The 12,502-nt window shown below is 42.8% G+C and overlaps 1 protein-coding gene across 1 annotated transcript in view; it reads left to right on the top strand.

Annotated features, from left to right (window-relative positions):
• The window catches only part of RASGEF1C (RasGEF domain family member 1C), a 161,576-nt gene that overhangs the window by 119,501 nt on the left and 29,573 nt on the right, over positions 1-12,502 (top strand). Inside the window, exons 7-9 of the mRNA XM_060240381.1 lie at positions 7,157-7,252; positions 8,519-8,621; positions 8,720-8,799. Coding sequence (XP_060096364.1) covers positions 7,157-7,252; positions 8,519-8,621; positions 8,720-8,799 — 279 coding nt within the window. The remainder of the gene's footprint in view (positions 1-7,156; positions 7,253-8,518; positions 8,622-8,719; positions 8,800-12,502) is intronic.

Raw genomic sequence — 12,502 nt, forward strand, 5'->3', positions numbered from 1 at the left:
CTTCTGGTAGCTGGTTCCACCAGCAAGAAACTGTAATCGAAAAGTCCCTGTCCCTGGCTGACTTCAGATGGGCCTCCTTCAGCCCGGGGATTGTTAGTAGATTTTGAGAACCAGATCTAAGCACTCTCTGGGGAACATGTGGGGAGAGACGGTCCCTAAGGTAGGCAGGTCCTAGGCCATATAGGGCTTTAAAGGTAATAACCAGCACCTTGTACTGAACCCGGTATATTATTGGAACAGTGATGAATGAGATGATGAAATGAGGACATGGCAGTCAATTTGAGGAGGTAAAATGAGTCTTGTGTGTAGCTGAGCTGGTTAAATCAACAATGGTTTAGGGGAAAAAAACATGGAGAACAAGAAGAAATGTTGAGTGCTATGCCCAGTGGCTTTGCATGCCATATAGCATTAAATATACTTTGATTTGAAAGGAAAAGCCATTGCAGAGGGAGAATAAAGTAGAAGGAGTAATTAAGAATAAAGCAAGGAAATATGAGATGGAGATGACAGACCACAGTGTGTGATACTGGAGAGTAAAAAAGTGGCCTGAGCAGAATCCAACTGGAAAATATGAATGGTATTTTCACACAAATAATGTTTCATGAGTGGTTACATATATTAGATGTTAGGGCATTGCAGCTTGATATACCTTTTCAATAAGCAAGGTAGAAAAATGTATTTCAGCCAGCCAGGGAGGCATTGAAAGCTTCTTCTTCTAATCGATCATCATTTCAGTGGCTCTTAGTGAAATCCATAGCCTTCTGTGCACACTTGGGAATCTCCTTGCTGTAGTCACAGAACGTTCTTATTCTATTAAGAGCAGACATGCCACCTCCATATGTGGAATTCTAAATATATATTGGGCCACTGATATATGTCTTTGGCTTTTTCAAACATTTTGAATCGTGTATAGAACAATGTGGCTTGAGTTGCTTAGAGGAAGGATGGGATAAAATGAAACAGAAATGAAACCAGTGAAATATTGGACATAAATGTCAGAACCAGGACTAGATTATGGATATTAATACAAACTCCCATGTAAACTTACTTATTTGTGCATATTTTGAATAGGGATGCTTACATATATGTTTTCATTAGGCTTTGGGAAGGAGTGAAAATGTCTCCTGAACCCCTTCTCCATTACTTTGAGAATATTCACATTGCTTATTGCTTCTGCCTGTTGCAGCCAATATCTCCTTGGTCCCAGGATCTCCAGTATATTGTTATTAGAAATGTGTAATGCTCTTTGGGGGTGATCCTGCAGATATGTTGGTCTCAGACCACATAGGGTTTTAAAGGTTTAAACCAGCACCTTGAACTTTATCCAGTACTAAATCTGGAGCCAGTACTGCTGGTGCAGTGCTCTAATAGGGTTACCTGTAAGGACCTGTGCTGCTGTGTTCTGGACCAGTTGACGTTACTGTTGTGTTCTGGACCTGCTAAAGTTTCTGGGTCAGTCTGAAGGGCAGCACTACATAGAGTGACTTGCATCAATCTAGCCTGGAGGTGACCATTGTGTGGATCACTGTGGTTAGGTCAGGGTGAAACAGGAAAGGGGTCAATTGCTTGACTTGGCATAAATAGAAAAAACACAAACCTGGCAGTATTTGTGATCTGGACCTCCGTTGAAAGGGAGGCATCCAGAGTCACATCCAGACCCTTCACTGTTGTTATCCAGAGTCTGGTGTGGGATACCCGATTCTCCATTTAATATTTAAAATGTATCATTTTAGCATTTAATATTTAAAATAAATGCATACATTTGCTATAATTTTGGCATTAAATTTTTCCAGTGTCTTTCTCAGGGGTTCCATTTTATAAACCACATAGTACCTGCCAATCAGGAATTATGTAGTGAACTTGATTTTACACTACCACTTCTACACTAGTCCCCAACATAGTTTGCCTTTTCACACCTATGGCATACTTGATTGGCATTTTTATTGAAGCATCCAGTATTATCCCAAGATCACTTTCCCTCTCAATCTCAACATTCAGACCCCACTGGGATGTACTTAAAGTTGAGTGGGCGGGGGGGGGGGGGGAGTTTGTTTACCTACACTGTCATAATTTGTTAGGATCCTCCAGGAGCTCTTTGTCAGCCTCATTTCCCAACATCCTGAATAATTTTTGTCATCCACAAACTTGGCCACTATACTACTCATCCCCAGTTCCAGATGGTTTATGATAAAATTAAATTGCACTAACCTTAATACCAATCCATATGGGATCCCATTGCTTACTACCCTCCACCGAGAGGACCTCCCATTTATTCCACCTCTTTGCTTTCTTTCATTTAACCAGTTTTTAATCCATAAAATTACCTGTCCTCTTATCCTATGACTGCTAAGCTTACTTAGGAGTCTTTGGTGAGTTTCTTTGTCACTGTTATTTACGTGGTTGTCCAGTTTTTCGAAGAACTCCAAAAGGATGGTGAGGCAAGACTTTCCTTTGCTGAAGTCATGGTAATTTTCCTGCAGCAGGTTTTGTTCCTCCATGTACTTGATAAATCTCTCTTTGATTAGTGTCTGCAAATTAGTCTGGAATGGATGTTAGGCCAACTGACTTGTAATTCTCTGGTTCCCTTCTGGACCCCTTTTTAAAAATTGGTATATGAATATATATGAATATATGAAGCTGCCTTATACTGAATCAGACCTTTGGTCCATCAAAGTCAGTATTGTCTTCTCAGACTGGCAGCGGCTCTCCAGGGTCTCAAGCTGAGGTTTTTCACACCTATTTGCCTGGACCCTTTTTTGGAGATGCCAGGGATTGAACCTGGGACCTTCTGCTTCCCAAGCAGATGCTCTACCACTGAGCCACCGTCCCTCCCCAAACATTTGCTGTTCCCCAGTCCTCTGGTTACAGTGGCTGATCTTAGTAACAAGTTACATATACTGGTTGGTAGATCAACAGTCCCACATTTGAATTCCTTAAGAGTCCTTGGGTGTATGTCATCAGGACCCAGGGACTTACTGGTTTTTAAATTCACCTGTAGGTTTAGAATTTCATCTCTCATCATCCATCCAGAGTGAAGACTGGCCCTCTATAATTGGTCAATGGGAGAAAGTGTTATTTGAAAAGATATTATTTTGGTTCAACTCTTAATTCTGAAGGACTATACATTAATGAAAGGATCATCATTTGTCCTGATACAGATGTTTGTGAGGTAGCTGGTAACATAGTAGGGTTAGTCCAGAACAACTTGCGTCACTCCCAGGGTAACTGTGCCCTCTCCAGACCACTTGCAAGAAGGGGACATGGCATCATTCCTGTACATAACCACTGTCTATAAGAGCTATTGAAGAAGACAGTGAGCTGCAGCTAGAGATGGTGTCTGCCAATCATTTGCTGAAAGGTTAGGCAAGAAGGCACACAGTAGCCCTGAGCAAAGCACACCCTTCCTGACACTTGCAGCCTTTCTTCTGCACCATTCAGTGAAACCTAACCTGTGCTGACTTGCAGCTACTTCAGCTTTCACTAAGCCAGCCATACATACCCCCTTTACCATATTTAGTGCATATTTACCCCCTTTGGCATGCCATTACTAATTGGCATTTAGGATAAGAACGTAAGAATGTTGGATCAGGCCAATGGCCCATCCAGTCCAACACTCTGTGTCACACAGTGGCCAAAAAACCCAAACAAACCCAAGTTCCATCAGGAGGTTCACAAGTGGGGCTAGAAGCCCTTCCACTTTGCCCCTCCCCAAGCACCAAGAATACAGAGCATCACTGCCCCAGACAGTTCCACCAATATGCTGCTGCTAATAGCCACTGATGGACCTCTGCTCTATATATTTATCCAATCCCGTCTTGAAGCTGGCTATGCTTGTAGTCGCCACAACCTCCACCTGTTATAATGTTAGAGTCTAGTGGCACCTTTAAGGACAGCAGTGTTTAATTTTTAGTACAAGCTTCATGTGCATACACACTTCTTTAGATTTAGGATGTTCTACCATGGAATGCTATACAGCCAGTCCAGCACATGTTGGTGGATGTGTACAGCTGGCTCAGTATACACTAGAGCAGCCTGGAAATCAATATGGTCTAGGTCTTTTCCTCTAATTCTATGAATTGTGAGAATTACAAAAGTTGCATTCATTAATTTCAGTTTATATCCTATCCTACTGAACAAGCTTGGGCCTACTTTATTTTATTTGACTTTACTTTAAAAGTCCTCTCTGCTTCACGTGAATTCCCCTCATTTCCACCTCCTAATCTTCTTAAGCATTAAGATATTTTTTTTAACAAACAAGTATAGTTCCACATATTGTTTTCCCCCAATATAAAAACATCTTCATTCAAGTTTCCCTTTTACCCATCTTATCTTTAGGATACCCTCAAGACCTTAATTGGAAAGTCTGACATTAATAAAAGAAAGTAACTCCTGATACCCTCTAGTGGGTGCTAATGGATATAAATATTTAAATCAATTCAAAGTATGTGGCCTCTCTGGAAAATTATGATGGGATTTAAAATAATTTCTATAGAGTGGGACACCAGGCTAAAATTCATGGGGGGGGGGGGAATCGCCTAGTAACCACCATCTAAAGAGCATATGTCAAAAGAGTGACATTTTTCTGATGAATTTGCCATCTGAGTGGCTTGTTTCACAGCAACCAATGATACAGAAATAGGTCAGAGATAGAGATTTTTAGTGAAGATATTACTCTTCCCATAACAAGAGGATGTGAAGGAAATACTATTTTAGACAAATATTTTTCAGCTTTTGTTGTTCAGTCGCACAGTCGAGTCCAACTCCTTGCGACCCCATGGACAAAGTCACGCCAGGCCCTCCTGTCTTCCACCATCCTCCAAAGTCTGCTCAAATTCGTGTTTGTTACATCAGTAACGCTGTCCAGCCATCTCATCTTTTGCCATCCCCTTCTTCTTTTGCCTTCTGTCCTTCCCAGCATCCGGATCTTTTCCAGGGAGTGCTCCCTTCTCATTTGATGGCCAAAGTATTTGAGCTACAGCTTCAGCATCTGACCTTCCAGGGAACAGTCTGGGTTGATTTCCCTTAGGACCGACTGATTTGATCTTCTTGCAGTCCAAGGGACTCTCAAGATTCTTCTCCAGCACCACAGCTCAAAAGCATCTATTCTTATGCACTCGGCCTTCCTTATGGTCCAGCTCTCACAACCATATATTACTACTGGGAATACCATCGCTCTGACTATACGGACTTTTGTTGGCAGGGTGATGTCTCTTTTTATTATACTGCCCAGGTTCACCATTGCTGTCCTCCCAAGGACCAAACATCTTTTAATTTCATGGCTACAGTCACCATCTGCAGTGATTTTGGATCCCAGAAATGTGAAGTCTGTCACTGTTTCCATGTCTTCCCCTTCTATTTGCCAAGGTGTGATGGGGCCAGATACCATGATCTTAGTTTTTTCAATGTTGAGTTTCAAGCCTACTTTTGTGCTCTCCTCTTTCACCCTCAACAAGAGGTTCTTTAGGTCCTCCTCACTTTCTGCCATTAGAGTGGTATCATCTGCATATCCAAGGTTGTTGATGTTTTTCCCAGCAATCTTGTTTCTGGCTTCATTATCAATGGAGGCCCAGATAGCAGCCACTGCCAAGTCAGCATTCTTCCATCTGAAGCGGGCAAGGCAGTTGGCCCCCTTCCTGGAGCGCCGGGACCTCGCAACAGTGATCCATGCAACGGTCACCTCAAGATTGGACTACTGTAATGCCCTCTACTTGGGGCTACCTCTGTGCCGGACTCGGAAGCTACAGCTGGTGCAGAACGCGTCGGCCAGGCTACTGTTAGGGCTCTCGAAATGGGAGCACATACGGCCGGGGCTGCGCGGACTGCACTGGCTACCAATTATCTACCGAGTCCAGTACAAAGTGTTGGTTATCACCTTTAAAGCCCTATATGGCCGAGGACCAGCCTACCTAAGGGACCGTCTCTCCCCATATGAACCCCAGAGGGCACTGAGGTCAGTGGGTAAAAACAAAATGACCATCCCTGGGCCGAGAGAGGTCAAACTCCAACATACTAGAGTACGGGCCTTTTCAGCGGCTGCACCGGCATTGTGGAACCAGCTTCCGGAGGAGGTGCGGGCCCTGCGGGACCTCGGCCAGTTCCGCAGGGCCTGCAAGACCGCCCTTTTTAGGCAAGCTTATAACGACACTGACTGCTGAGTTGCCTGGTGTAAGAACCGCCATCTATAAGACTACCTAAACTGGCAGAACCAGCGCCATAACAGCTCAATCGCTGCCAGATACACTCATATATATCTAGGCTAACGAAAATCATGTATTTTAACTTAACTGACTGGTTTTTATGCTTAATTTTAATTGTTAAATTTAAAGTTTTATCATTTATGTTAATGTCTAAGTTGTTGTTAGCCGCCCTGAGCCGCCTAGGCGGGGAGGGCGGGATAGAAATAAAAGTTATTATTATTATTATTATTATCCAGGCCAGCATTCCGCATGATGTACTCTGCATATAAATTAAATAAGCAGGGTGACAATATACATCCTTGTTGAACTCCTTTTCCTATTCTAAACCAATCAGTTGTTCCATATCCCATTCTGACAGTTGTTTCTTGACCCTTATACAGGTTTCTCAGGAGACATGTGAAGTGGTCTGTACTCCCATCTCTTTAATTCTTGCCACAGTTTGCCACAATTTTTCAGCACTGTTACGGAAATCTTTTCTCCTTAAACAAATCAGAAAATTTGTTTCATGCAAGGCAACACCATATGTAATTGCATTTGCTAGACTATAGGAACTCCTGGAGCCCAGACGTGAAAATTAAATGCATATCGCATGGGAAGGCATGCTTGTCAGATTTTATTTTTTCCCAGATTCTTCTAGCTCTTTGCATATTGTAATATCCTGGCTCTTCATATCCTAGCAAGTGGGAATTGGAATAAATTGCCTCTTGAGCAGTTACAGTAGGCAAAATGGGACTGTTCATCATGCACTGATTTGATTTGTAGGAAGCGTCACACTCTATTAAATCCAGCACATCTGCAGCTTCTCACCCCAGTGACATGCCCTGGCTCATCAGGTGTGTGTGTGTTCTAACAAGTATATACTGTTGGTGACAAAAGAAAGTTGACAGTTGCTCTGATTAATTTTTGTTAAGAACTAAGCCAAATTTAGTTATGTATCACTTTGGATTTTTGTTTTCCAGCCTTGTTTCAGTGAACAGAAGAAGACTAGTAACCTTGAGGCCTATGTAAAATGGTTCAATAGACTGTGCTATCTTGTAGCAACGGAAATTTGCATGGTAAGCAAAAGCTGTGCAGGCATGAGAGACCTTTTGCCCAGTTATCCACCATATATATATATATATATAAAAACCTGGCCTCTGTGTGGATTGATAGATCAAGAGAATTCGCTATCTTTCTGTAGGTCTGAAGGAGCCCTCAGGTTTGCAGAAAAAATATCAAAACTTTTAGAAATGGGGGGGGGGGTCACTAAATCACCCAAACAGGAGTGTTACATCTATGCTTGCATCGCCCACCATAGGAGAAGGGTAGGGAGCAGTTGCCACACTGTGAACCAGATTAGCAGAGATGGCAGGTGGCCATGGGAAAGAGGGAGGTTGGTAACTGCTGTCCACTTCCCCATGACTCCCCAGCTAGTATTGGTGAGGGGGGCAGGAGTGCAAGCAGAACAAAGAGGGTGGGTGGGCATGTGGACAGACTGGCAGGGAGGTAGGTGGTCAAGTAGGAAGAGCAGGAAGGAGAAGGCAAGATAGATTCCTCCTTCCCTACAAGTTTAGTGGGTCCCTGGGACAGGAGCTCCAAGGTTGGGGGGCATGTGAAAGGAGGCAAGTGGGATTCCCCACAAGTCTTCTGGGTCCTCCAACTTGTCATCAGTATATCTAATTCCCAGTGTAGCCCCATTTGTGGATGTTTGAATCTAGAGACTGTAGCTATAAACAGATGAGACAGATCTTTCAACAAACCTAAGAAATAACAGCTCAGTTTCAGAACTTCACTGTATCCTTTTTAAAAAAAACCTAAATCTCTATCACAATGTAATCACTGTGAGTTAAAATTAGATTTCACAACTGCCCAAGTAGGCACTTGTTACCATAAAGAAGGCTGGATTATTGAGAAACACAGCAAGTACAAAAAAGAAGATTCATCAGCAATTTATGGCCTGCTTTTACTTTCTTCCTTTTAAGATGAAGCTCAGAAAAAGATGCAGTAATTGGCATTTTATTGATAGCTAGTTGGATAGTGTATCTACAGACTAAGTAGTCTCAAGAGTATAAGTTTATGTGTCAGTGTTGGGTCAGGCTTGAATACATTCCTAAAGGTATAATAAGTTCTGGTAACTCTCTATAATGGGAGCATTATTTTGGCAAGCTGCTGGTAGTGAGTGTCATTAATCAAATAGCTTCAATGGAATTTTGTAGCTGGACAGTTTTCTGAAATCAATTGATTGAGCTGTAGGGCATCTCCAGTGGAGCGGCCTTGACATATCACACAGTTGGGGTTTTTTACGCTTGTCTTTCATGTCTGTTTTATTTGTCTGTTTGCAGCCTGCAAAAAAGAAGCAACGAGCACAAGTGATCGAGTTCTTCATTGATGTTGCTCGAGAGTGCTTTAACATAGGGAACTTTAATTCATTGATGGCAATCATATGTAAGTGTCGTGATGCCATTTCTGTAGGGAGCCACAGTTGTGGAAAAGGTCTCTCTGTTTCCTTAATGGCCTTTCTCTTTCTTCTTCTTTCTCTCCAGCTGGTATGAACATGAGTCCAGTCTCCAGATTGAAGAAGACTTGGTCAAAAGTCAAAACAGCCAAATTTTTTATTCTTGAGGTATAATATGTTTTTGCTCGTCAGATTTTTGTGCACTTAATAAGGTTGCATATTCCTATGATACAGTGGACCTTGTGTATCCTACCAAATGCTGGGAAGAGAAATAAAAAAACCCAGAAAAAAACCCCCAGAAAATACCTGACTCACAAAGGAATCATAGAATCACAGAATCATAGAGTTGGAAGATACCTCCAGGGTCATCTAGTCCAACCCTCTGCACATTGAAAGAAATTCAGAACTACCTCCCCACCTCACACACACCCCTGCTCCATGCCCAGAAGATGGCAAAAAAACTTCCAGGATCCCTGGCCAAACTGGTCTGGAGAAAATCATCAAAGTGGTGATTGGCATTTCCCTGGGTATGTGAGAAAGAGTCACAAGAACCAAGCACTGATCCAACCATTCCTGCTGTCCCTTCTCATGAACTGCCTAAGTTCACAGATTCAGCATTACTGTTAGATGACCATCTAGCCTTTGCTTAAACACCTCCAAAGGAGAGCGCACCTCCTCCCAAGGAAGCCTGTTTCACTGAGGAACTCTTCTGTCAGGGAGTTCTTCCTAATGTTTAGCCACAAACTCTTTTGATTCAGTTTCAACCCACTGGTTCTGGTCTGACCTCCTAGGTCAACAGAAAACAACTCTGCACCATTCTCTATATGACAGTACTTCAGGTACTTGAAGATGGTGATCATATCACCTCTCAGTCATCTCCTTTCAAGGTTAAACATACCCAGATCCTTCAACCTTTTCTTATAAGACTTTGCCTCCAGACCCCTCACCATCTTTATTGCCCTCCTCTGGACATATTCCAATTTGTCTATTTTCTTCTTAAATTGTGGTGTCCAGAACTGAACACAATACTCTAGGTGAGGTCTAACCAAAGCAGAGTAAAGTGATACAATCACTTTGCATGATCTGGACACTATACTTCTGTTGGTACAGTCCAGAATTGCTGCACACTGATTCCTGACATAGTTTAAGGTCTGTGTTTTTAGCTCAAGCCATGGAGAACAGAGCTAATAGTGCCATAACAGCTGGATTCTGTTGTCATGGGTGACGAGAACGTGCTGGCATCGGAGCCTACAGCCAGTCCCTCTAGTGCTCAGGAGGTTGACAGCTTGGTGCCAGCAGCCCCCGCCCAGCCTGTGACATCTGTCACTATTTTGACTGAAAGAGCAATTCATACATCCAAATCAGTGGCCATCCAAAAAAGCCAGTGCTTGGTAATCAGGAAGACTGATTTCTGTGAATGAGGAAAACAGCACTTCAAACTATTCATTGATAATCCATCCAAAAAGTAGAAAACCTGCATGTTTGCTTGGAATAACACTGCAAGGTTCATTGTTGATTTCACCTGTAATAATTCCTGTCAGGCAAACCATTTTTCTCATGGAGGTCTATGAGGTGACATTTTCAAGAACTAAAATTGCAATAATTCTCAGGACTAGAGAAGTGCAAAGAAAAAATATTCGGTCTTATCATTGGTATTATATACACTATTTGGTATTTTTGACCTTAGTCCAGTCGGTTTCTTGACACTGCCATGCTGCCATTGGGTTGTGTTGATGGGCACTGTTGCACTGCTTCTGATGTCCTTGCAACCCCCCTCTGAGCCGCCCTGAGCCGCTTGGTCGGGGAGGGCGGGATACAAATAAAATGTGACTGACTGACTGACTGACTCTCCCTTGCTTGGACTGTGATTCTGTGGCTGTGCTTGACATCACACTTGTGGGGCTGGCCTGTACCACAATTGCACAAGTTGCTGCTGTTGGGCACTAGTAGGATGGGTTCTGCCCCTGGGCACTAGTAGGTTGTCACTGGGTGGGTACTGCTGTTGGCCACTAGTACAGTGTACTTTTTCTGCTGTCCCTGCACAAATGCCGTCCCTTTGTACTTCAGAGATTCTCACATTTGACCTGAGTCCCGTTGGTTTTATGGCTGTGGCACTGGTTCTACACAGTACGCTATGCTGGTTCTGCTGTTGGCCTAGCAAACAATGCCCCCCCCCCAAAAAAACCCCTTCACTTTCTATTGCAGAGATTCTCTGGGAGAATCTCTTCTCTGCTGGGCTCTGTTGGGCTATTTTCCCCATAATTGGAAACAATGGTGGGATGGGGCACCCTCTTTCAGCGCCCCTAGAATTTGACCCCCTGGTCCAATCTTTTTGAGACTTGGGTTTTTTTGGGGGGGAGATGCTCTGGCAGCTACACTGCAAATTTGGTACTTCTACCTTGAGCCTTCTCCCTCCCAGCCCCCTGAATATACCCTAGGAGAGATTTGCTATTGACTACAATTGCCCCATAAGGTATAATAGAGCCAAATAGCTTCCCTAGTATATTCAGGATTTTCTATTTGGCTGCCAAATATATATTGGAAAATCACATTCAGCTGATAAGGCCGTATTCAGGTACATATTTGGCTTGACATCTGCCAAATGCACACCCCTACTCAGGACCTCAGGTCTAATATTGTCATCACTTCTGGTTTTTCCCTGTTGCCAAGACGCTCCTTTGCTTCTCTTGAGCAAGGTAGCTAATTCCTGAAAATATGTACTTTGACCGTCTTTTTCTCTTTGCACATATATCTCTGGCATGATATATTTGTTCTCCTTTATAGGCTTCAGGAGATTAGCACTATTAATAATGGACACCACAGTGCTTTTCCTGGATTAATATCCCTGGGTTGTGTCAGGAGATATGGTTTGGGAGCTCCATGCTTTCCAGGGATATAGGAGCCAGATTAACATTGGGACCATGGCATGTGAATTTAGGAAGTTAACCTCCCCCCCCCCACTTTCCCCAGCCCCATTTTCCTGATTTTCCTGTGGCGTAAGCCTGTTTCCACTGCATGCCACAGTCCTGATCAAAATCTGACCAGTGTGTGCCTAAGAAACACAGAACTCTCAGTCTATATCCTTTGACATGACTTGGAGAAATACTTTGGGAAAAATGTGTCATTCAGTTAGGTCCTCAGTCTCTCTCATGCACACTGAAGCGTTTGATGTAGTTATATTTTTCTTTTTAAAAATCTGGAATCCACCAGAGCCTCAGCATGAATGACAAACTATAAATGAAGTAAGTAAATAAATAAATTACACTGTAACACCACTGTGGGTGCTCCAGATCTCATTATTACTTTGCTTAACAGAAGTATAGTCCTGAAGGAGTTTTGTGAGGCTGTAAGCAGGCGTAGCTTATAATAGATAAGGCAGGCTTGAAAGACAATGATCAGACAAGGAAATATCGTCCTCAGCAAAATATAGTTTGTTCTGCCCAGAATTTTGTTATTAAGTTTACAGGAGGGATTATTCCCTTCCTGTTGAAGAAGTCTTCTTGAGAGCCATCTCCCTTTGATGTGTTGAAAGAGCCTCCTCCTGTCTCCTTGGAGCCCACAGTAATACTTTGTTCACCTGCTTACATCATTACCTCAGCTAGCCCATACGAGGCTTTTCTACTATAATCTATAAAGCTATTATGCTGGAATGTTGCAGATTTAGACTTCTATTCTTATCCAGTGTTGAGCCTTAAAAGCAACCATCTTTGGTGGCTATTATTTCAAAAGTCTGGCTATTTCTGTGGGTTCTCTTTGACTACTGCTGTGTTTCCATTAGATAGTGAATCAACCCTATAAGTGTGGGGATAGTGGAGAATGCATGGGGCAACAGAGCAATCCTAAACAGATGAACTCTGTTTAGTATTGCACT

Source organism: Heteronotia binoei, chromosome 5, assembly GCF_032191835.1.
Source record: "Heteronotia binoei isolate CCM8104 ecotype False Entrance Well chromosome 5, APGP_CSIRO_Hbin_v1, whole genome shotgun sequence".
NCBI classification, from domain to species: Eukaryota; Metazoa; Chordata; class Lepidosauria; order Squamata; family Gekkonidae; genus Heteronotia; species Heteronotia binoei.